The 23043-nt window shown below is 46.2% G+C and overlaps 1 protein-coding gene and 1 non-coding gene across 4 annotated transcripts in view; one reads left to right on the top strand and one right to left on the bottom strand.

The window, feature by feature from the left end:
* Positions 1-23043, top strand: part of GRHL2 (grainyhead like transcription factor 2) — a 172324-nt gene that overhangs the window by 144772 nt on the left and 4509 nt on the right. For 2 of the 3 annotated variants that reach the window (XM_027973163.2, XM_042254430.1), the window contains exons 13-15: positions 5196-5290; positions 9135-9220; positions 22432-22496. In XM_027973163.2, coding sequence (XP_027828964.2) covers positions 5196-5290; positions 9135-9220; positions 22432-22496 — 246 coding nt within the window. The remainder of the gene's footprint in view (positions 1-5195; positions 5291-9134; positions 9221-22431; positions 22497-23043) is intronic. The other variant, XM_027973164.2, reaches the window with a different exon arrangement.
* LOC114116527 (U6 spliceosomal RNA) lies at positions 20982-21085 on the bottom strand. Its single transcript, XR_003590428.2, has one exon. It is a non-coding gene; the product is annotated as a U6 spliceosomal RNA (small nuclear RNA).

The raw sequence follows: 23043 nt of genomic DNA, 5'->3' as shown, positions 1-23043 counted from the left end.
TCAGGGGAAAGTGGCTCACTGACTATCAGCCCACCTTTCTGCACTTTTCTCCTCTAGGATCTTAGCTCTCAGGTTCTGGCTGACTCAACAGCAGTCTCCAATACCTTCAATAAGATTAAATATTAACATATATATATATATATATATATATATATATATATACACACACACACACACACACACATACACACAGTTACTTACGTTGTTCTTGGCTGGAACATTGCTTGGTCTGCCACAACTGCAACATCTTAGCCACAAACAGAAATATCTGTATTTCCTCTTAAAATGATCCTTCTTGGGCCTACTGACCTAATTATTTACTGCTTTCAATTGTAAGCTCTTAACTACCTTAATTGGAAAAGACTTTGATGCTGGGAGGGATTGGGGGCAGGAGAAGAAGGGGACGACCGAGGATGAGATGGCTGGATGGCATCCCTGACTCCATGAACGCGAGTCTGAGTGAACTCCAGGAGTTGGTGATGGACAGGGAGGCCTGGCGTGCTGCAATTCATGGGGTCGCAAAGAGTCGGACATGACTGAGCGACTGAAATGAACTGAACTGAACTGAACTGATCTACCGTAATTGTAACTAAATATATGTGGGGTTTGTTTGCTTTTTGACTTTGGTTTGTTTTTACTGACTGTGTCAGATGAATTCTACCAAGACCCTGAACTAGCATTGATTAAAGTCATTTGGAGATGACAGATTCTTCCCCAAAGAGTGATTTATTGTTGCAGACAAATTGAGATTCTACTCCGTTATGTGAGAGCCTTTGTGAGGACTTGAACATAAGAGGACCTCCATTTTTCTGAGGCCAATAAAGGGTTGTGGTGGTGTTAGTCTCTCAGTTGTGTCTGACTCTTTGTGATCCCATGGACTGTAACCCACCAGGCTCCTCTGCCCATGGGTTTCTCCAGACAAGAATTCTGGGGTGGGTTGCCAGTCCCTTCTCCTGGGGAATCTTCCCGACCCAGGGAGTGAACCTGGATCTCCCACATTGCAGGCAGATTCTTTACCATCTGAGCCACCAGGGAAACCAACAAAGGGTAGAGACATTCATTTCTTTAGGGCGGATGTGGTCGCCAGCCTACATGGGCCATAAGCAGAGCTGTGAACTAGACAAACTGCCTCCATGGTGCCGGCAGCTCCTTTCTGGGTTTTATTCTGACACCTCCTCACTAGGTACTGAGGTGTGACTCAGCCTGACAGGTAGGGCTCAACATTGCCAAGTATGTCCAGAGACACAGGCTTCAGACCCAGGCACCTTACCAGTTTTTTTCTGATGAAATAGCTATCCTTTGTTTATACCTCAAGGACTGGCTGTCCCTGAAATTGACCCCATAAAACAATGGCTTCATACGTTGCTGGGTCTGGAGTCTCTCCACACATTAACCTAACACACTGTGCCCAAAAGGTGTGGGTTGAAGGAAGAAGATTGGTGTCAGAGAAAGCACCTTCTCCTTGTTCTCATCCTTTTGCGGAGCAATCTGCTGTAATTGAACAGGACATCAGGAGACCTGAAATCTGTGCTCTTTCCATCTATCAACTGGGCAGTCATTTCTGCCCTTCTTTTCTCACCTTGTCTTGAAAAGAAATGAAACCACTGAATTCAGACCACATGAGCTATTGACTCCCACTGGGTTTATAGATTTGGAAGTATGAAAAAGCATTTCTGAACTACTAAGAGAAATGTGGTTTATCCAAGATGTTATTTTAATGACAAAGTTTGTCATGGCTCAGAGTGAGGTGCTGTCAAAAGTCAACAGAACTGGAAAAATATAAATAAATCTTCCTTGGTGAGAAAAAGAAAATTGCTAGTTAAGGAACCCTGACACCGCGTGAGTGTCTGGTGATATTTCAGGCTGTTTACCCATTATTAACCTCCTGGTCACTGACTGCCAAGTCAATGAATTTTTAATCTTCTGCTTCTGGTCAGGCCAGATTCAAGACATGACAGAATAATATGACCCACTTTTATGATTTTAAAGAAAAGTGAGGGGAAGATCGAGGGAACAGGGCTCTCTAAACCTATTACCACCCTCAACTGGGACTTGACCTTGAGTTTTTCCTCTAGCTCTTTCCATGATTTGATTACCATGGGATAAAACAGAATGCTGACTCTTCATATCATTTCCCATACTCTCACTCAGTGTCATCTCAGTTTTATTGGGTACTTTATCATGAGGTTGTCCCTCAGAGCTGGGTTCTCTTAACAGTCTGACTCACTGTTTAGCTGCATTGCCCAGCATAAGACATGGCAGCTGTGGCTTAGTTTGGTCATCACTGAGTAGGGATAAGATTAGTTCTCGCCCTGCTGGCTCACAGAGTGTTCAAGAGACTTAATTTATTAAGGAGATGAAAAGTGCTTTATAAAACGTGGTCTTCTTAAGGGCTGGTACACATAATTTTGGACCATCTAGAGCAGCAATCCCCAACCTTTTTGGCCCCAGGGACTGGTTTTATGGAGGATGATTTTCAATGCATCTTGGAGGAGGGGGGATTGGTTTCAGGATGGTTCAAGCGCATTATACCTATTTGTACTTCATTTCTATTATATTGGCTCCACATCAGATCATCAGGCATTAGATTCCGGAGTCTGGGGCCCCCTGCTCTAGAGTGTGATCTAGTTGGCTTCCCTGGTAGCTCAGTTGGTAAAGAATCCGCCTGCAGTGCAGGAGAACCCAGTTTGATCCCTGGACTGGGAAGATCCCCTGAAGAAGGTATAGGCTACCCACTCCAGTATTCTTGCCTGGAGAATTCCATGGACAGAGGAGCCTGGTGGGCTACGTGGGATTGCAACGAGTCAGACACGACTGAACGACTTTCACAGTCACAGATCTAGAGTGTGAGATGGTCAATTAAAGCGTTGTTGGTTTAATAATTTAAACCATTAGAATTAATAGAAATGCTATTTGGACAGTTTTATCCCATGTGCTCTTTCTACCACTGGATCCCACCATTAACTCGACTTGAGAATTGATGAAATAAAAGCTTCTTAATGACAGTGATGCCAGTAGAGGTTTGGTTTTGGAACAGAGTTTTATATTATTAATATCTTGGAAGCTTGGGATTGAGACAATGTCAATCGCCAATGCAGGAAGTTTTTCCAACTTTAGCCCTTAATTTGGACCAGAGAGGTAGTTTGGACTATTTGCTATATGATGGTAAATAGGAACTTTGAGCTTTTTCAAATTATCTGCCTTCTGTCCTCTTGCCCGTATCTCTCTTCCTCAGATCTCTCCCTCGTTCATTTTCACGATCATCATGACGCATCTCTAATAACACTTCAGTCCTTACAGTGTGTCAGACAGCTGGGAGTGCTTCACATACATTGAATTCATTTACTCCTCTCAACAGCCTCCTTTTAAAGACAAGCAGGCTGAGTCTCAGGGCAGCTGAAGGACTTGTCCATGCTTCCAAAGCTAGTAGATTGCAAAGCACGGGGTTATTATTTTTCTTAATTTTTATTGAAGTATGGTTGATTTATTGTGTGGTGTTAGTTTCAAGTGTCCAGCAAAGTGATTCAGTTATATATATAATTTTTCAGAATCTTTTCCATTGTAGGTTATTACAAGATATTGAGTAGAGGTCCCTGTGCTCTATAGTAGGTCCCTGTTGGTTATCTATTTTAGATTTTAACCCCAAACTCCTAATTTATTGGCCCCCCTTGCCCCTTCGGTGGCCATAAGCTCATTTTCTACGTCTGTCAGTCTGCAAAGCAGGGGTTTAAACCATGGTGGTCTATACCCAGGGTTCATGTCTAGACAGTACCGCTGAGCTGCCCATCTATCATTGCTTCACGTGCCTGGGTCCAGGAATCCCCAGAGATGAAAGTTTTCTGAAAACATGCACCCGCTCTCTTGAGGGCTTAAAGGACAGTAAGACGCCACGCAGGACCATTGGCTCGGTGTTTTGGTCAGTTTGGCTTGCTGTAACAAAACACCGTAAACTAGGTAGCTCAGATAGCAGAGCGTGCGTCTCACAGTTTGAGAGGCTGGAAGTCTCTAGAAGGAGAGACTGGAAGAGATCAGAATGCCAGTGTGGCTGCCGTCTGGTGAGGACCCTCTTCTGGCCTGCAGACCACCATCCTCTTGCTGTGTCCTCACATGGCAGAGAGAGGGCATCCGCTCCTTAAAAGATGCTCCCATCATGCGGGGCTCCGCCCGCAGTGTCTAATTGCCTCTGAATGCCCTTCTCCTCGGGTCTTGGGTTTCAGCCTCTGAGTCTGAGGGGACACATGTGCCGGCTGCGACTCTCAGCAGCGACGACTACTGTTCTTCCGGGTTCCTTCCTCCTGAACAGCTCTCCCTTCCTTAGAAGGCCCGCAGTGGACAGGGCCTTGGGGAGGAAATGTGGAGCTACCAGAACTTGCTGACTGAGGACCTGTGGGCCCTCAGGAAGAGGGGCTGAAACCCTCTCCTGGAGGAAGGGAGGGCTGGATCTAGGAACCCTCCACCACTGCAGTCTCCTCTGTCGCAAGCTGATGGAGCTGTGGAACAGCAGGGTCTGAGGGCGACCTCATAACTGAGACCCACTGAGGCAGGCCTGGGGCCTTCCCAGGTGGTGCCAGAGGTAAAGAGCCTGCCTGCCAATGCAGGAGACATAAGAGATGTGGGTTCGATCCCTGGGTTGAGAAGATCCGCTGGGGGAGGACATGGCAACACACTCCAGTATTCTTGCCTGGAGAATCCCACGGACGGGGAGCCTGGCGGGTTCACAAAGAGTTGGACACGACTGAAGTGATTTAGCACGCACGCACAAGGGAAGCCTGTGTCCTTTCCAGACAGAGGTCATGCCGTGCCCTCGGGGCTGGTGAGAGGGTGCAAGACACCCAGACGCTAGCTAGCTGGGAGGGGCTGGGTAACTTGGAGGCCATATAGACACAGGGCTCACATCGCCTCCCTAACCCTAGACATTTGAACAGGAAGGGGATGATGTGCAGGACAGAGTGGGTGAAACCCAGGGGTCTCCCCTGGCGGATCCATATTTAGGACAAGGAGAATGTCTCGGGGCCACGTGGTAGAGACATTGGGGTGTGTGTTCTGTCCCACACACCCACTCGGGACCTGCGACCCGAAGGCGGGAGGTTGGTGCATGGATCCAGTTGTGACGAGGGATGGTATACACAACGGGAAAAGATTTTTGTTGGCACCCCGCATACTTTAATGAATGAACACTTTCTCATCTTTTCTAGCAGCAGTGTCCTTGTGAAACGGATGTTCAGGCCCATGGAAGAGGAGTTTGGTCCAGCACCCTCTAAGCAGATGAAAGAAGAAGGGATGAAGCGAGGTACCGCTCGCCCTGGGGCCCTGCCCTCCTTGGCCTCGCTGTCATGAGGAAGAGTAGGGGACGATTCACCCAGAGAGCTCACATTCTGTCTGGGCCCTGCGGTTCCGTGCTGGCCTGGAGATGCTCTTATTGACACAGGAGGTCCACAGTATCCTCCTTAGCTTTCAACCTTGCCTCTTTAAACACCCTAAGCAAACATTTATTCTTTCTGGGAGCTGGTTCTTTCCTTTACCTTGAGGGCAATGTAATGAATATATTGACTCATCCAGCAGTGAGATAAAAAGTTAAAAAGAAACTGCGCTGTGTTTGACAGTAGCCTCTCATGAGCACCAAGAGCTGAGACTTGTTCAATAGACGCCAATGATCGATCATGGTACAAGTAAATGAATCTATTTTCTGTGACATCACAACTTAACTCATTTTCTCTTGGTCAAGGATATTATTCCCCTTCGCCAAGAGGGTAAGAAAGGAAGCATGGGCATGTTAGTGTCTTGTTCAGTATCTCAGTGCTTTGCTGGCCCACTGTCCTTCCTGGGAGTAAGAGGAAGGGGTGAAGGGGGCGTACCCTGCACACTCTGCTATAGCCAACACCATGAGCTTCCAGGACTTCCGACTTATGCAGCACTGGACTGTTAATGAGGCAGGTTGCTGTACGCCCACCATCTGCACAGGCTTGAGGCTTTTGTTATTGAGAATTTTTCCCCTATTTGTTAAAATGGGTTTGTATAGTGGAAAGAGCCTCCCCTCTGCAGCCTCCCTCAGCCTTGTCACACTGAATGACCTTGGGAAGGTCCTCTGCGCATTGCAGTCCTCACTTGTAAAATGGGGACCACAAGGATACCTACATCACAGAGTGAGGACTGAAGAGTCAGTGTACGTAAAGCACTAAACTCAAGTGCCCAGTGCATAGTAAGCACTCCATCTTCACTATTATTAGTTTCGTTTTTAGGCCTGGATCTAGTTAAGGCGTATCATCATAATTATGATTGAGTAATGAGCATTTCAGAATTCAAAGAGCATAAATAACTGAGTAGTGTTGGTTGCAACAGTAATACTCAAACCTTTAAAGGGTTTTCAGATTTCCCAGGCTCACCATCAAATATCTGAGTCCATTTTGAGCTCGGTTCCTGCATGCCTTTTATTTCTCATCCTTTAAAAGGAGGGCAGTGTTGAATGGAAATCAAGAATCACACAGGCCAAAGTGATTGCAGCTTAGATCCATAGTTAGTGAGTGTGACTGGTTTAAAGTTTGTGTTTTTCAAATTATTTTGAGGTGGTGAAGTCAGCACAAAAATTGCCACCAGAATGTGTATTGGGCTGTGACGAGACACGGTTATGGCCTTTGAAACATCTCAATCGTAGGGACACATGAGGGCGCTGCAATCTTCCAGCAATAGAGAACTCCCAGGAGTGGCTTGTCTTTGGAAAAGGACTGTGGAGTTCCTGAGCCCCTCTGCCAGGACTCCTACTCTGAGCTGGGCTTTGATGAGCACAAGGAGCCAGGGTCAGTGATGGTGCCCACTGTTTGTTAGAAGTTCTCCAGGAAAGGGAGTGAGCATAATTATCACCAATGCCGCTGTTTGCTGCTTTGTCTTTGTAGCCACTTCTCAGGGTGGCTCCCTTGGAGTCACCAGGGGCTGGCCCCCCTGTGGCTGGCTGCCTTTGTCTGTAGGAGGTCTTGGATGTGCGGTAATGGTTATTGCTATCATTAGCGGAGTGATTATTATCTGCAGACACACAGTTAATGAGAGCTGTCTCTCTGGGCAAGCCGTGGGGGTGAGCTGTAAGCCCAGCACTGCCAGTGTGGCTGTCAACAAGCCCAGCAGGAGACGGTGGCACAGTTTGCAGCCGGTCAACCTGCCGCCACGCCCCCTTTAACCCTTTCCAGGGACTCCTGCAGCAGGAGCGGCAGCTGTACTATCTCAGATCCGGTGGAAGTGGCACTCACTTTAATAGAACATGGTTTGGGGTTTCCTTAGGGTACTGGAGATTGCGTTTTTCTGTTGAGGGTCCATGGGAAGAAGTTACAGAACGTTCATCTGTAAGATGCACTGGTGGGGATTTTTGTATTTTTCTGTTTTGTTCTTTTTTACTTTAATTTCCCCCATCTAGTAGTAATTGAGGCCCTGTGGTCTAATTATTTCTCACTGTGCTGCTAACATTGAGTCCTCTTACGGTAGCATTAGGTCACTAGATCATTGTAGCTGAAATGGGGGCTATCCAGTATTGGAGATACTATTCCCCAATCTATTTCCTTGGTATTTTATTTTTATACCTGATGAAGAGAAGAAACTGCAGTGCTTAAGGTTTTGTTTTTTTTCTTTCTGGAGTGTCATACAGAAACTGAACCTCTGGCTGCAAAAGGAAAATGCGGGCAGAGCCTGTGTGCACCCATAGACGCTGCTGTTACAAAGCAGCAACTTTAATGATGTCCCTGGGCACTGGGCAGGAGGAGAAGAAGGGGTGGGAGTTTGGATTAGAGCTGATTTCATTTCCCAGCTCCAGCTTCACTCTTTCAGGCTGGTGGTGACCGCGGCTCCGTGGGTATCTGACGGCGGTCAGGATCCGGGCTCAACAGGGCTTCTGACCTGTGCATTCTTCCTGTCGTGGCCAGGTGCATGGGGCTTCAGCCTCGGCCCCTTCCTTCCCTCTGAAGGTAGAAGCAGGAGCCAGGTCATCACCAGGAGGAGGGAACGAAGGGGCAGGCAGTTCACGGGGCCTGGAGAGTCGCATCTGAAGAGCGCTCCCCAGTTCTTCCCTGGAGCTAAGCCTGGTGCGGTTGCTGTAAGGGTAGGTCTGCAGTAACTGTGTCTTTACCTCCCTGAGGACCCCTGGGGTCCCTGCCATCTCTTGTATTCTGTGCATTGCTGGATTCAGTATGTTAGGTTATAGAGGAATGAGCAGAAAACTGCATATGCCTTCTCCAAGGGAACCAGCACCATCACTAGATTTGCTTTATAATGACCCCAGAGATGGAGGAATTGGGGGTGCCGCCTGTGTGCCTGGTGCCCACGGCTGCTGTTTCATTCAGCCATCTCAGCAGCCCCACGAGGGAGGTATCATCCTCAGCTTGGAGGAGTTGGACGACCAGGGCCCCCCAGCAGGCTGAACCGGGCTCAAAGGCAGATCAGGTTCTCAGCTCCTCCCTCAGCTTGCCTCTGACTTGCCCTGTCTCCCTGCGGGCCTGTTGGTCTGTCCACCTGGGGGTCGCCTCCCTGTCCTCTCTCTCCCACTCTCCTCACTCCCATGGCCTGCACTGATGCGTCTACACCCTCCACAACTCAGATCTCTCCTTCAGAGTAGCCTTCTGGGAGCCCTCCCTCCCCACCCCCTTGAAAAAGCTCAGGCCTTACAAGCCCCCGCTTATGGTTCTTTTCCTTCATACCTCTGACACCTGTCTGCTCATCTGAGGAATGCCTGCCTCTCTAAGTGGACTACGGACTTCTGAAGGGCAGGCTCTGTCTTAACTCATTACTGCAACCCAGCTCCTGTCACACCGCCTGGGGCCTTGGGCCCAGATGGATATCCAGTAATATTTGTTGAATGATCAAATAAAATAGAAGATAGAGGTCACAGAAAGATGGGCCATAAAGAGATCGTGTGCCCGCCTTAAAGGAATTCAAATGTGATGGGTGTGATGTGACGACGTCTTACACCCTACTGTCGGCTTCTTTCATTGAATCCTCATTAACAGTCCCTAGCTGTAGGCGCCTTGTCACCCGGGTGGGCTGTCGTGTGGGTCAGGGGTCGCATGATGGCAGCCTCTGACCCCTGTGTGAGGGGAGCAGTCTCCAGGGCAGCCGCGTGGGCTCTGCGGTCATGGCTTCCCGCCCTTCTCTTGCAGTGCTTCTGTACGTGAGGAAGGAGACAGATGACGTGTTTGATGCCTTGATGTTGAAATCCCCCACCGTGAAAGGCCTGATGGAAGCGGTAAGCATGAGCCCCCTTCAGCCCCCAAGAAACCAGCATGCAGTCTCCTATGGGCTGGAATCCGTTTATTAAAAGGCAGACTTCGAGGTTGGCTCTGGAATGAGCTTTATGTAAGAAAAATGAAAAGTGGAGATTTATGGAGACACTGATTTCTATCCTTAAGGAGAAGGAAATTGAAAAATGGCCAATTCCCTGTTAGTTTAAGGCTAATCAGAGTAAAGATGCCATAGAGGAAGGTTAAATTGTGGGTTTCTATCAGTCTCTTTGCGAGAAACCAAATTAGATGTGCTTAATTTCCAAATATGGGCTTCCCAGGTGGCACCAGTGATAAAGAACCTACCTGCCAATGCAGGAGACGTAAAAGATGAGGGTTCAATCCTGGGTCGGGACGATCCCCTAGAGGAGGGCATGGCAACCCACTCCAGTATTCTTGCCTGGAGAATCCCATGGACAGGGAAGCCTGGTGGGCTACAGTCCATAGGGTCTCAAAGACTCAGACACAACTGAAGCGACTTAGCGTGCAACTTCCAAATAGGTACGGAACAAAACTAATTAGGAAGTGTCTCACCAGCTGTGATAGTGTAATCCAAAATAAATTATGACTTCTTTTGGTTAAGGAAACAATACATATTGCATAGTTATAATAATTTAAGTAAGATTCTAAAGTTCCTCCCTCCCTTCTCACCCCCAATTTAAATGAAGATATTTTATATTTTATTTATGTATTATCTATGTGAATGTGACTCTACCTTGAATATGATTTCTGACTCCCCTGTACATTTATGTTATAGAAGATACAGATTTTTTTATAGTGGTGGAGTGGAGGAGGAAATGGTAACCCACTCCAGTATTCTTGCCTACGGAAGCCCATGGACAGAGGAGCCTGGCAGGCTACAGTCTATGGGGTCCCAAGAGTCAGACACGACTGAGTGACTAAGCACAGCATAGCACATAGTGATGGAGACAATAGGATTGCTAAGGGCCAGTCCAGAAATTTAGTCTGGAAAACTGCTACATTGAAACAGCATTTTGGGCTATGGAGTAATATGTCAAAATGTATATATAAAACAGTGCCTGTGAGTGGAATCATGCAGTGTGTTGTCTTTTGTGGAAGGCTTATTTCACTTAGCATGTTTTTGAGGTTCATCAGGGTCAGTTTTCATCCCATTCCCAAAGAAAGGCAATGCAAAGAATGCTCAAACTACCGCACAGTTGCACTCATCTCACACTCTAGTAAAGTAATCCTCAAAATTCTCCAAGCCAGGCTTCAGCAATACGTGAACCGTGAACTCCCTGATGTTCAAGCTGGTTTTAGAAAAGGCAGAGGAACCAGAGATCAAATTGCCAACATCCGCTGGATAGTGGAAAAAGCAAGAGAGTTCCAGAAAAACATCTATTTCTGCTTTATTGACTATGCCAAAGCCTTTGACTGTGTGGATCGTAATAAACTGTGGAAAATTCTGAAAGAGATGAGAATACCAGACCACCTGACCTGCCTTTTGAGAAACCTATATGCAGGTCAGGAAGCAACAGCTAGAACTGGACATGGAACAACAGACTGGTTCCAAATAGGAAAAGGAGTGTGTCAAGGCTGTATACTGTCACCCTGCTTATTTAACTTCTATGCAGAGTACATCATGAGAAACGCTGGGCTGGGAGAAACACTGGGCTGGAAGAAACACAAGCTGGAATCAAGATTGCTGGGAGAAATATCAATAACCTCAGATATGCAGATGACACCACCCTTATGGCAGAAAGGGAAGAGGAACTAAAAAGCCTCTTGATGAAAGTGAAAGAGGAGAGTGAAAAGTTGGCTTAAAGCTCAACATTCAGAAAATGAAGATCATGACATCTGGTCCCATCACTTCATGGGAAATAGATGAGGAAACAGTGGAAACAGTGTCAGACTTTATTTTGAGGGGCTCCAAAATCACTGCAGATGGTGATTGCAGCCATGAAATTAAAAGATGCTTACTCCTTGGAAGGAAAGTTACGACCAACCTAGATAGCATATTCAAAAGCAGAGACATTACTTTGCCAACTAAGGTCCGTCTAGTCAAGGCTATGGTTTTTCCAGTAAAGTATGGATGTGAGAATTGGACTGTGAAGAAACCTGAGTGCCGAAGAATTGATGCTTTTGAACTGTGGTGTTGGAGAAGACTCTTGAGAGTCCCTTGGATTACCAGGAGATCCAACCAGTCCATTCTAAAGGAGATCAGTCCTGGGTGTTTTTTGGAAGGAATGATGCTAAAGCTGAAACTCCAGTACTTTGGCCACCTCATGTGAGGAGTTAACTCACTGGAAAAGACTTTGATTCTGGGAGGGATTGGGGGCAGGAGGAGAAGGGGACGACAGAGGATGAGGTGGCTGGATGGCATCGATGGACGTGAGTCTGAGTGAACTCGGGGAGATGGTGATGGACAGGGAGGCCTGGCTTGCTGCGATTCATGGTGTTGCAGAGTCGGACATGACTGAGTGACTGAACTGAACTCAATGTTGTACTATAAACCAGTACTTCATTCTTTTTAATGGCTGAGTAATATTCCATTGTATGAATATACCCATTTCATTTTCCCATTCACCAGTTGATGGACATTTGGGTTTTCACCTCCACATTTTAGCTATTGTGAATAGTGCTGCCATAAGCATCTGGTACAAGTTTGTTTGTTTTTTTTTTTTTTGAATACTTGGTTTTTTCAGTTTGGGGGGATATATATGAGGAATGGAATTGCTAGCCAGACACAAAAGATCACATCGTATGATTCAATTTTTAGGAAATATCAAGAATAAACAGATCCATAGAGACAGAAAGCAGATTCGTTGTTGCCAGGAATTCGATGAAAGGTCAATGAGGAAAGACTATTTTGTGAGTTTCCTTCTGGGCTGATGAATTGTTCTGAAATTACATAGTCCTGACGTTTGCAGAACATCGTGAATGCCCTAAATACTACTGAATTGCACACTTGAAATGATTTAAGTGGGGAATTGTATGACATGCAAAAAGAATTATTTGTTCACCTGAAATTTTTTTTAAAAAGCATAAGAATGTTACCGATGCACACTGGCCCCCTGTGGTTGGCATTGTTCGGCAATGCAGAGCAGGGCATGGAGGACCTCCCTCCAGGAAAACACATGAATGCCCGGCTTGGTAGTCTCTTCTGTTCCCAGGATTTGCCATTGGAATGGAATTTGTCGTTGCTGAATCTGCCCCTGTAAAGGGAAAACACAACCAGAAATGAACACAACAAAAAGTGTGAGCTCTACCTCTTCAAAAGAACCAAGATTCTTTAAATGACCCTAAAATCACTGGAAGATTGATTTATGAGCTAGAGGGACCCTTTGGATAGAGTTCATACCCTTCATACCCTGTGTGCCTGCATGCTAAGTCGCTTCAGTCGTGTCCGACTCTGCGACCCCATGGACTATAGCCCGTCGGGCTCCTCTGTCCATGGGATCCTTCAGGCAAGAATAGTGGGTTGCCAGGTCCTCCTCCAGGGAATCTTCCCCACCCTGAGATCAAACCTGACTCTCTTATGTCTCCTGCATTGGCAGGGGGATTCTTTACCACTAGCGCCACCTGGGAAGCCCTTCATACCCTTACTGCTGCTGCTACTGCTAAGTCGCTTCAGTCGTGTCTGACCTTGTGCGACCCCATAGATGGCAGCCATTCAGGCTCCCCCGTCCCTGGGATTCTCCAGGCAAGAACACTGGAGTGGGTTGCCATTTCCTTCTCCAATGCATGAAAGTGAAAAGTGAAAGTGAAGTCACTCAGTCGTGTCCGACCCTCAGCGACCCCATGGACTGCAGCCTTCCAGGCTCCTCCGTCCATGGGATTTTCCAGGCAAGAGTACTGGACTGGGATGCCATTGCCTTCTCCGTTCATGCCCTTAACCTGGCCTTTAAGATCATATTACTGAAACTGACTTAGCTGTTTCAAGTGCACAAACCTAGACCTCAACCCAGATTCCAGTTCTGCTGAATTGGAGGTGGGATGGGGATGGAGCTGCAGGAAACTATATTTTTAACAGTTCTTCAAGGAATTCTTAGATCAACCAGTTGTGAGAACCACTGATCTAGACCAATTCTAAACTGATTGATCACACCTTTTCCTTGGTGTCTTCCTTTCCTGTCTGTGACATCTGTTCAGTGCTGCAAGTGTTTGGTAGCTGTGGTCTCGCTGGATCACAGTGGGGCTCGATATCACCTTCACTTCCACCCGCACTGTGACTAACTCTGTTAATTTGTTTCTCTCTTCCCCAGTGGAATGTGAAGTTCTTGAGAACAGGGACTTTGCTCTTGCTGTCTTCTGTGTGTCCCCAGGTCTTTAAGCATAAGTGTTATGCTTGATTGACTGAATCGAGCATGCCGCCATGCCGAGTACTATGGGTGGCGCATATTCCACGTGCACTGTTCTCATTTGATCCTCAGAATATCCCTGTAAACTTGGGAGGTCAGATGTCATCACCATCCTTTACAGGTGTGGGTGTCCTGAGAGGTCTGATAGCTCCACAGAGTGGCAGAGCCAACTTAAGCCCTTGAGCAACTTAAGTCCACTTAGGGAGACGCCCGCACATGCAAAGTTATTACAAGAAGGACAGACATTCCAAGCCACAGCTCACATCAACTAAAGGAAAGAAGCTTGGGCAATAGTGAGCCATCAGGCAAGAAGTGTGTGTGTACTGCTTTGAACCACACAGTCAGGGTTCAAGTCCTGGCTCTGACAGTTCAGGGTAGTGGGCAAATTTCTCAGCTTCTCTCTACACCCCAGGTTTATCACTTCTGAAACCAGGGTAATGATAATATGGCCTATTATTATGAAGATAATGATAAAACGAGATGTAGAGTTGTTGTGAGGATTAAGTGAGTTCATAGCCGTGTTTAAAGCAGCACGTAGAGTACTCGATAGGTGAGTATTTATGTATAGCAGTTGACTGTATGTGCTATGGGGTGGGGAGGCAGACAGCATCCCTCTAACCAAAGGGGCTAAAAATAAGGGTGTTCTTCCATGGTGAAGCTGGCTAGGGTGCACAAAGAAAGGAGGGTTCATGAACCTGGGAGCACCCACTTCTATGCTGCTGACTCATTCATGCATGAAGATACAAGCCTGTCCCCCCTGATTCTATTGACATCAAATGCAGTCACCTAGAAAGTATCTGCAAGCAAGAGTCACCGGGTTTTAAAAAGTGCATCTTAGAGCCCACACTCAGCACTTTACAACCCCACAGAAAAGTCACCGGCTTCCAGGACTGGCAGCTGTGTTAGATGCCTCTAGACCAGGCAGATGGAGTCCTGCATTGGTGAAAACCAATGGGGAATTTGTTCCGCCTGTCACAGGTCAGAGGTTTCTGGGAAAACAGAACTCAGCACTGAGTGAAAGTCTAAATGTTCCAGACCATCAGGTAGCCAGTAACATGTTGATGAGATATGTCCAGGACCTGGGAGCCTCCTGGGCGCCAAGGAAATCTTGTGTGTGTGTGTGTGTGTGTGTGTGTGCGCGTGTGCTCAGTCGTGTCTGACTCTTTGTGACCCCAGGGACTGTAGTCTGCCAGGTTCCTCTGTCCATGGCGTTCTCTAGGCAAGAATACTGGAGTGGGTCACCATGCCCTCCTCCAGGGGGTCTTCCCAACCCAAGGATTGTGTCTCCTGCATCTGTCAGGAACCTGCATCTCCTGCATTGGCAGGCGGTTTCTTTACCACTAGCGCCACCTGGGAAGCCTGCCAAGGAAGTCTTAAGTGAAGTCTCTCAGTCGTGTCCGACTCTTTGTGACCCCACGGACCGTAGCCTACCAGGCTTCTCTGTCCATGGGATTCTCCAGGCAAGAGTACTGGAGTGGGTTGCCATTTCCTTCTCCAAGGAAGTCTTAGGGATCCTTAAAAATATTCATCACGGGCTTTTAAAAATGATGGATGTGTTTGGGCAGCTCAGACAACTTGAAAAACAGAGAAAAAACTAAGCACTCTTAATGCCTTGCTCTGAGAACTGCTGCAAAGCAGACGCTTTCCACACACACGGAAGGGGGATGCTGCGGTGAGATCACCCAGCTCCTGGGCAGAACGATTCCTTTCTGTAACCTCCCGACAGATGGCCAGCTTCCTCCACATGCTATCCGGCATGGTCTCGCTTCTTTCCAGGCTTCTGGGTTTGGCAAAGCACACTTCCTTGCCTGGCGTGGAGGCAGAGGATGCGGTGTGAAGGTGGCATTTTATCCAGTTGCCTTTGCCTTTGATGCTTGCACAGAGGCCAGGGCTTTGCCCTCCTGGAGACTATTGCCCTTGGCACCCTGATGCCCGGGCCCACTTTGCCAGTCTCTTCTTGGAGCCCTGCTCCAAACAGTTCCAACATATGCCTCTTTTCTCTGTAAGTTTAGAATCCAAAACCAGACTGCCAGACTGTTACCCTTTTAAATCTTGTCTCTGTCACTTCTTAGCTGAGGCACCCTGGGCAAGTTACTTAATGACTCTAAGCTTGAGTTTCCTTGCCTGAGAAACAGGTCTCATAAAAGCACCTGTTCTGTTTCAGTGATTCAAGGACTGAGCGAGTTAATAGATACAGAGCTCCCCATGCCCATATGCTAAGCACTTAGTAAGCACTTGGAAAATGCAGGCTGCTGCTGCTGCTCCAGGCAGACCCAAATCGAAACTGGAGTAATGCAGATTTATGCAAATTTCCTCACTGTTATCAACTGATTTGTGAGCTGAGTATATGCATTCATGCTTTGGAAACTGGGAGTCAAACCCCTGAAAAGGGAAAATCCAAGAATCAGATTCACTTCTCTTTCAGAAAAGATGTGAACTTGCTGATGTTGAGGAGAAAATAGAACACCTTTTCCTTTATTTATCCATTTCATTTTAAAAACAAGTTCTAAATGACACCAACCAAAAGTCAAAACCCAACGCTAGCAGGTCAAGCAACTCATAACGAAAAACTTTTTATTTATTTATTTCACTTTGTGGCTTCCTCTTTCTGTTTAGTTTTGCAGCTGGATTAAATCAATGTTTTCCACCTTTTCTTGGAAATTATTCTTTAGTTTAGTATAGTCGCTCAGTCGTGTCCGACTCTTTGTGACCCCATGAATCACAGCACGCCAGGCCTCCCTGTCTAGCACCAACTCCCGGAGTTCACTCAGATTCATGTCCATCGAGTCCGTGATGCCATCCAGCCATCTCATCCTCTGTGGTCCCCTTCTCCTCCTGCCCCCAATTCCTCCCAGCATCAGAGTCTTTTCCAATGAGTCACTTCTTTGCATGAGGTGGCCGAAGTACTGGAGTTTCAGCTTTAGCATCATTCCTTCCAAAGAAATCCCAGGGCTGATCTCCTTTAGAATGGATCTCCTTGCAGTCCAAGGGACTCTCAAAAGTCTTCTCCAACACCACAGTTCAAAAGCATCAATTCTTCGGCGCTCAGCCTTCTTCACAGTCCAACTCTCACATCCATACATGACTACTGGAAAAACCATAGCCACGACTAGATGGACCTTAGTCAGCAAAGTAATGTCTCTGCTTTTGAATATGCTATCTAAGTTGATCATAACTTTCCTTCCAAGGAGTAAGCATCTTTTAATTTCATGGCTGCAGTCACCATCTACAGTGATTTTGGAGCCCCCAAAATAAAGTCTGACACTGTTTCCTCATCTATTTCCCATGAAGTGATGGGACCAGATGCCATGATCTTCATTTTCTGAATGTTGAGCTTTAAGCCAACTTTTTCACTCTCCTCTTTCACTTTCATCAAGAGGCTTTTTAGTTCCTCTTCCCTTTCTGCCATAAGGGTGGTGTCATCTGCATATCTGAGGTTATTGATATTTCTCCCGGCAATCTTGATTCCAGCTTGTGTTTCTTCCAGCCCAGCGTTTCTCATGATGTACTCTGCATAGAAGTTAAATAAGCAGGGTGACAATATACAGCCTTGATGTACTCCTTTTCCTATTTGGAACCAGTCTGTTGTTCCATGTCCAGTTCTAACTGTTGCTTCCTGACCTGCATGCAGATTTCTCAAGAAGCAGGTCGGGTGGTCTGGTATTCCCATCTCTCTCAGAATTTTCCACAGTTTATTGTGATCCACACTTTTCCTAAATTGTTTCCATCTCTTCTCCTTATTGTGCTGTGATTTGAAAATAAATTTTCAACTGTCTTCTGAACCCCTGCTCTCTAGCTTCCCGACCCACTGGGTGAGAGGAGTCTTCTAGAGCCCTGAAATGTTTACCGCGCACTGCCCCCACACATGCCAGGCTTCTGGATGTTCCTAAAGTAGTTTATTGCTTTCTCTCTAGGACACGATTAGATTTTCCCTCCCATTGTGTTCTTTTCACTTCAAGAACCCTTATTTAACACTTATTTCACTTCCCCAGTCCATTTACCTGTGTATGTATATAGATACATCTATCTATATATATATGAGCTTCCCTGCTGGCTCAGATGGTAAAGCATCTGACTGCAACGTGGGAGACCAGAGTTCGATCCCTGGGTGGGGAAGATCTCCTGGAGAAGGAAATGGCAACCCAATCCAGTACTCTTGCCTGGAGAATCCCACGGACGGAGGAGCCTGGTGGGCTACAGTCCATGGGGTCACAAAGAGTCGCTGGTATGTGTGTGTGTTAGTTGCTCAGTCATGTCAGACTCTTTGCGACCCCATGGACAGCCCACCAGGCTCCTCTGTCCATAGAATTCTCCAGGCAAGAATACTGGGGTGGGTTGCCATTTCCGTCTCCAGAATATATTATATACATATCTATAATTCTATATCTATATATGAACTATATATATGTATATAAAGAGTTGTGTATAGAGAACTATAGTTATCTAGCCATATATAATATATATAGATATATGGAGTATGTCTCTCTCAATGTGTGTAAGTGTGTATATATATATGTATATTTTTTAATTTAATGGTATAACACTGGTCACTTGTTTCTTCCCCCTTTGCTTTGCTGAAGTCTTCGTTCTTTTGTGTGTTCTGTTCAGCTAGAGATCTTATGAGTATTTTCTTCAAATGGGATTTTTGGAATGAAATGCGTTTGTTAAATGCCATTCTTTAACCTGAGTGTTGAGGGAGAGCTTGTCTGTGTACAGAACTCGTGGGGTGACATCCCTTTTTTCAGTAGGCTGTAGTGGTTATTCCACTTTGGTTTCCAGTTTTGCAGATGAGAAGATTGAAGCCAGGTCCATTCTTTTTCTTTTCTTTTTTTAGTATTAGTGTTAATGCTAATAACTTGTACTTTCTGTCTGGGAGGTTCCAGGGTGTTTTATTATTATTCTTACCTTTGGAGATCTGGCACTTTTCAGAATGGCCAGACGCATGGCTGTTTTCTCACTGATCCCTTCTAGGATTCAGGATACCTCTCCTGTCTAAAAATGTGGTCTTCTATTATTTAATTGTTTTCTCATCTCCATTTGCTCCTTTTTCTCTGCCTGGTACTTTGAAAGTTTGAAAGTGTTAATTTTTCAGTCGTGTCTGACTCTTTGCAACCCCATGGAGTGTAGCCTGCCATGCTCCTCTGTTCATGGAATTCTCCAGGCAAGAATACTGGAGTGGATAGCTATTCCCCTCTCCAGGGATCGAGCCTGGGATTCCAGTGTTGCAGGCGGATTCTTTACCGTCTGAGCCATGTCCCTGACATCTGATATGGTTGCCTCTATTCTTCAGATCTCCCTCCCTCCCTCCCGCTCTCCTTGTATTCCCTTCCCGATTTCTGTCTATGCTGTGTGTCTTTGCTTTGCACTTGAAATGGTTTTCCTAATTGACCTTTCCTAACTCGATTGGTTTGCTGGATCAACCACCTAGCCTTCAACTCATTTACTGAACCTGCAGATCTTTTAGTTCAGTCATATTTTTAGATCAGGATTTTGCACGTGTGTGTGCTATACAGCAGTCTTCCTAAGTGCTCTTTTATGGTCTGTTCACATGGATGCCTTCCGCACAAGTTCTGTACATGTTCTTTGCCACCCCACAGGCCAGGTTCTTTTCTGTGCTGGGCTCATGTGGGCTCCAGTGCGGCCATGGGGCAGTCCCATCAGTGACGGCGCGGTGGGGGCCACAGGCGGGCTGTTCGTCTCCCAGTCCCCCTTTGCTGTCTCAGCCCTCAGCCCAGCTGTTCTGCGCCTTTGGAGCTTGGGGGGAGGGGGGAGGTCTTCCTATGTATGAGGGATGGGCAGGTGGGAATCTATGATTCTCTGGAGAATAAGCTCTTCCCAGGAGACAAAGCTATCCCACCTTTGCCCCGGAGCTATTTGGGCTCTTTCCCCAGGCCCTGCTAGACCACCGGGTAGTCAGAGTCCCAAACCTCACCAGCGCCAGCCGTTTGTGCACCGCGCCAGCCACTGGACTCGAGAAGTGGGTGGATTGGATTTGGGAGAGAGAAAGTATTTTGAGTAAGTCTCTCCGGAACGCCATCTCCAAACTACTGTTATACTGTTTTATATTTATGAAAATAAGTCATAGTCACTGTAAAAGTAAACAGGACAGAATTATGCAAAGTGAAGAGAAAAATAATCTTGTTTTTGTCCATTTTTCCAGGGTAGCCACTGATAATAGATCGATGGGTCTTTCAGATGTTTTCTGTTTACTTACATGTGTGCATGCGTGCTAAGTCACTTGAGTTGTGTCCTACTCTGTGCAGCCCTGTGGACTGTAAGCCCTCCAGGTTTCTCTGTCTATGGGATTCTCCAGGCAAGAATACTGGAGTGGATTGCCATGCCCTCCTCCATGGGATCTTCCTGACCCAGGGATCAAACCTGTGTCTCTTATGTTTCCTGCATTGGCAGGTGGGTTCCTCACCACTAGCACCACCCAGGAAGCCCATTTACTTACACACATATTTTTAAAAATATACAAGCAGGATCATACAATATACACTGTTTTTCTATTTGTGTTTTTTCACTTAATATGTTTCCATGGGGTCGCAAAGAGTCAGACATGACTGAGCAACTGAACTGAACTTAATATGTTAAGGACTTCTTTTTGTTTTTCATATAGGCATTGTGCATCTCTTTGATTATATGACTTCATGGTTTTTAACTGAGCAAATATCAAAGTGTGCTTAATGGATGTTTTCTGTGTTATGAACAGCGATACTTTCAAGATATATGTACTTACATACATCTGACTGTATTTCTGTAGACCTGATTACCGGATGTGGACTATTTGGGTCAAGCGATATATGCCTTTGAAACTTCAATATCTTCCGCCAAACTTGCCTCCAGAAAGGTGGAGCCCGCTGCTCTCCTGTTTACGGACTAAGCGAGCTGCCGTTCCTTCCCCTCCGGCTGCCACTGTAGTATCACGCTTTCGGTTTTTGTTGCCCTGATAGAGAAATCTTCCGGTTGCTTTACTCTGCATTTTTAAGTTAGTGCGGTGGTGCACTTTTTCATTTGAGTATTGTCCTATTGCATTTATCTGAAATTACTTATGTTGTTTTCTTCCTTTTTTTCACTGAACTGTCTTTTTTTTTTTAATTGAAGCATGATTGATTTACGATATTATGTTCGTTTTAGGACATTTTAGGTGTACAGCAAAATGGTTCAGATATATATCTTTTCAGATTATTTTCCACTATAAGTTGTTATAAGATGTATTGAATATAGTTTCCTGTGCTATACAGTCTGTCCTATTGTTTATTTTATATACAATAGTATATATTTGTTAATCCCAGACTCCTAATTTATCCCTCCCTCTCCCCTTCTCACTTCCCCTGGTAACCATCAGTTTGTTTTCTATGTCTTGGAGCCTGTCTCTGTCTTGCAAATGAATTCATTTGTATTAAAGGATATGGCCTGACTCAGGAGCCTGCGTATCATCCTTGTGCAGGGGCCGTGCTCATCTTTTCTGTATCAATTTTAGTGTGGTGGTGATTTCGTTGCTAAGTCGTGTCCAACTCTTGCAACCCCATAGATAGTAGCCCGCCAGGCTCCTCTGTCCATGGGATTCTCCAGGCAAGAATACTGGAATAGGTTGCCATTTCCTTCTCCACAATTTTAGTGTATGTGCTGCCAAAGTGAGCTCGTGTGTGGTATGCTCAGTTGCTCAGTCGTGTCCGACTCTTCGAGACCCCATGGACTACAGCCTGCCAGGCTCCTCGGTCCGTGGGATTCTCCAGACGGGAATACTGGAGTGGGGTGCCAAGCTCTCTTGCAGGGGATCTTCCTGACCCAGGCATCCAACCCGAGTCTCCTGCATTGGCAGGCGGGATTTTTGCCACCAGCGCCACCTGGGAGCACATCAGTCCTCCATCTATTTGTTTTGGCTGTGCTCGGTCTTCCCTGCTACACGGGCCTTTCTCCAGTTCCGGTGACGGGGGAGCCTGCTCTTCCCGCAGTGCACCGGCTTCTCACCGCAGTGACTTCTTTTGTTTCGGGGCACAAGCTCTAGGCACTCAAGCTTCAGTAGTTGCAGCTCATGAGCTCAGTACTTGTGGTTCCTGGACTCTACAGCTCAGGCTCAACAGTTGTAGCTCACAGGCTTCGTTGCTCCGTGGCGTATGGAATCTTCCCAGATCAGAGGTGAAACCTGTGTCTCCTGCGTTGGTTAGCGGACTTCTCACCCCTGAGCCACCAGGGAAGCCCTAGCCTTTTGCTTGCATTCCTAGATGTTCTTTCTAACTGAAGGACGTTAGTTCCACATCTGTCATTTCTGTTGCCCACAGAAATGTTTCCCAGTGTATTGTCTGTCCTCAGTTTTTTAAAAGGTAATTTTTGCTATACCGGTATTTTAAGTATTATGCTGTTTTATCAACGTTTTGGCCTTTTGTCTTTAGGTTTCGTACTTGCTTGGAAAGACCTTCCTTATCTAAAGAGAATATCCATACAAAGAACTGATTCCTGGTTGCTTCTTGCATGGTTTCATCTTTCACATGTAAATCTTTGATGATGTTTATTCTGATGGAAGGAGTAGAGAAAGGATCCAGCGTAACTTGTTAATTTTTTTTTTACCTATTTAATCCAACATCATGACTACAGTCCATCTTTTTCTGACTGAACTGAAATGACACCTTTATCATAGATCAGAGTCTCGTGGGACTGAATCTTTTGCTGATTGCTTTGTGGTGTGTCCAAAGGGAGAGCCTTGCAAATGAGTCTTTCTGAAAAGCTTGACTCGCGAGTGAAGGCCACTGGCACCCAGGAACATCTGCAAGGACAGTGATGTTGGAACTTTCTCTCTTGCTTCTGCTCGGTTCCCCTTCCACACTCATCTGCCTTTTTGTTACTGGTTGCAGATTTCTGAGAAATATGGGCTGCCCGTGGAGAAGATTGCAAAGCTTTACAAGAAAAGCAAAAAAGGGTAAGAAAGAAACCGAATTTCAATTGACTTCTAAATCAGATATATCTACACAGTGCCTTTATGAAAACAAGATGGCACCCTTCTTTTGTTAGTTCTGTTGTTCGCCTTTTATAAAAATTGTGTGTCATCTTCCCGGAGGAGTGCTGAGCAGCCTACCCATGCCGAGCATTTTCAGGATCTTTAATGGGAGAAAGAGGAGTGAGAGTGTGTTGCCATGGTATCAGCTGAGATGTCCCCTCCACGACAGCATTAGTGGGTAGAGCAGAGGGGTCTGGAAGTGGGGAGAGTGGCCCTTGGGCAGAGAGCCAAGTTTGTTGGGAATCACGTGCTGCCCTTAAGCTCGGTCTCGAGTCAGCACAGTAGGAATACAAAGGATTCAGGACATCAGGGATTCTTCTGGGGTCGTTATTAACAGAATGATCGAAGTGATTACTGAACCTGCTTGTTCTCAGTGTTAAGAACAATAGCTCTCAGTTATCTGGTCTTCGGTAGGTTCTGGGTCCCCTGCTAAGTTCTGTTATTCCTTTTCACTCAGTGAGGTAGATTC

The sequence above is a fragment of the Ovis aries genome, chromosome 9 (genome assembly GCF_016772045.2).
Source record: "Ovis aries strain OAR_USU_Benz2616 breed Rambouillet chromosome 9, ARS-UI_Ramb_v3.0, whole genome shotgun sequence".
NCBI classification, from domain to species: Eukaryota; Metazoa; Chordata; class Mammalia; order Artiodactyla; family Bovidae; genus Ovis; species Ovis aries.
This window is presented reverse-complemented; position numbering and strand designations above follow the sequence as displayed.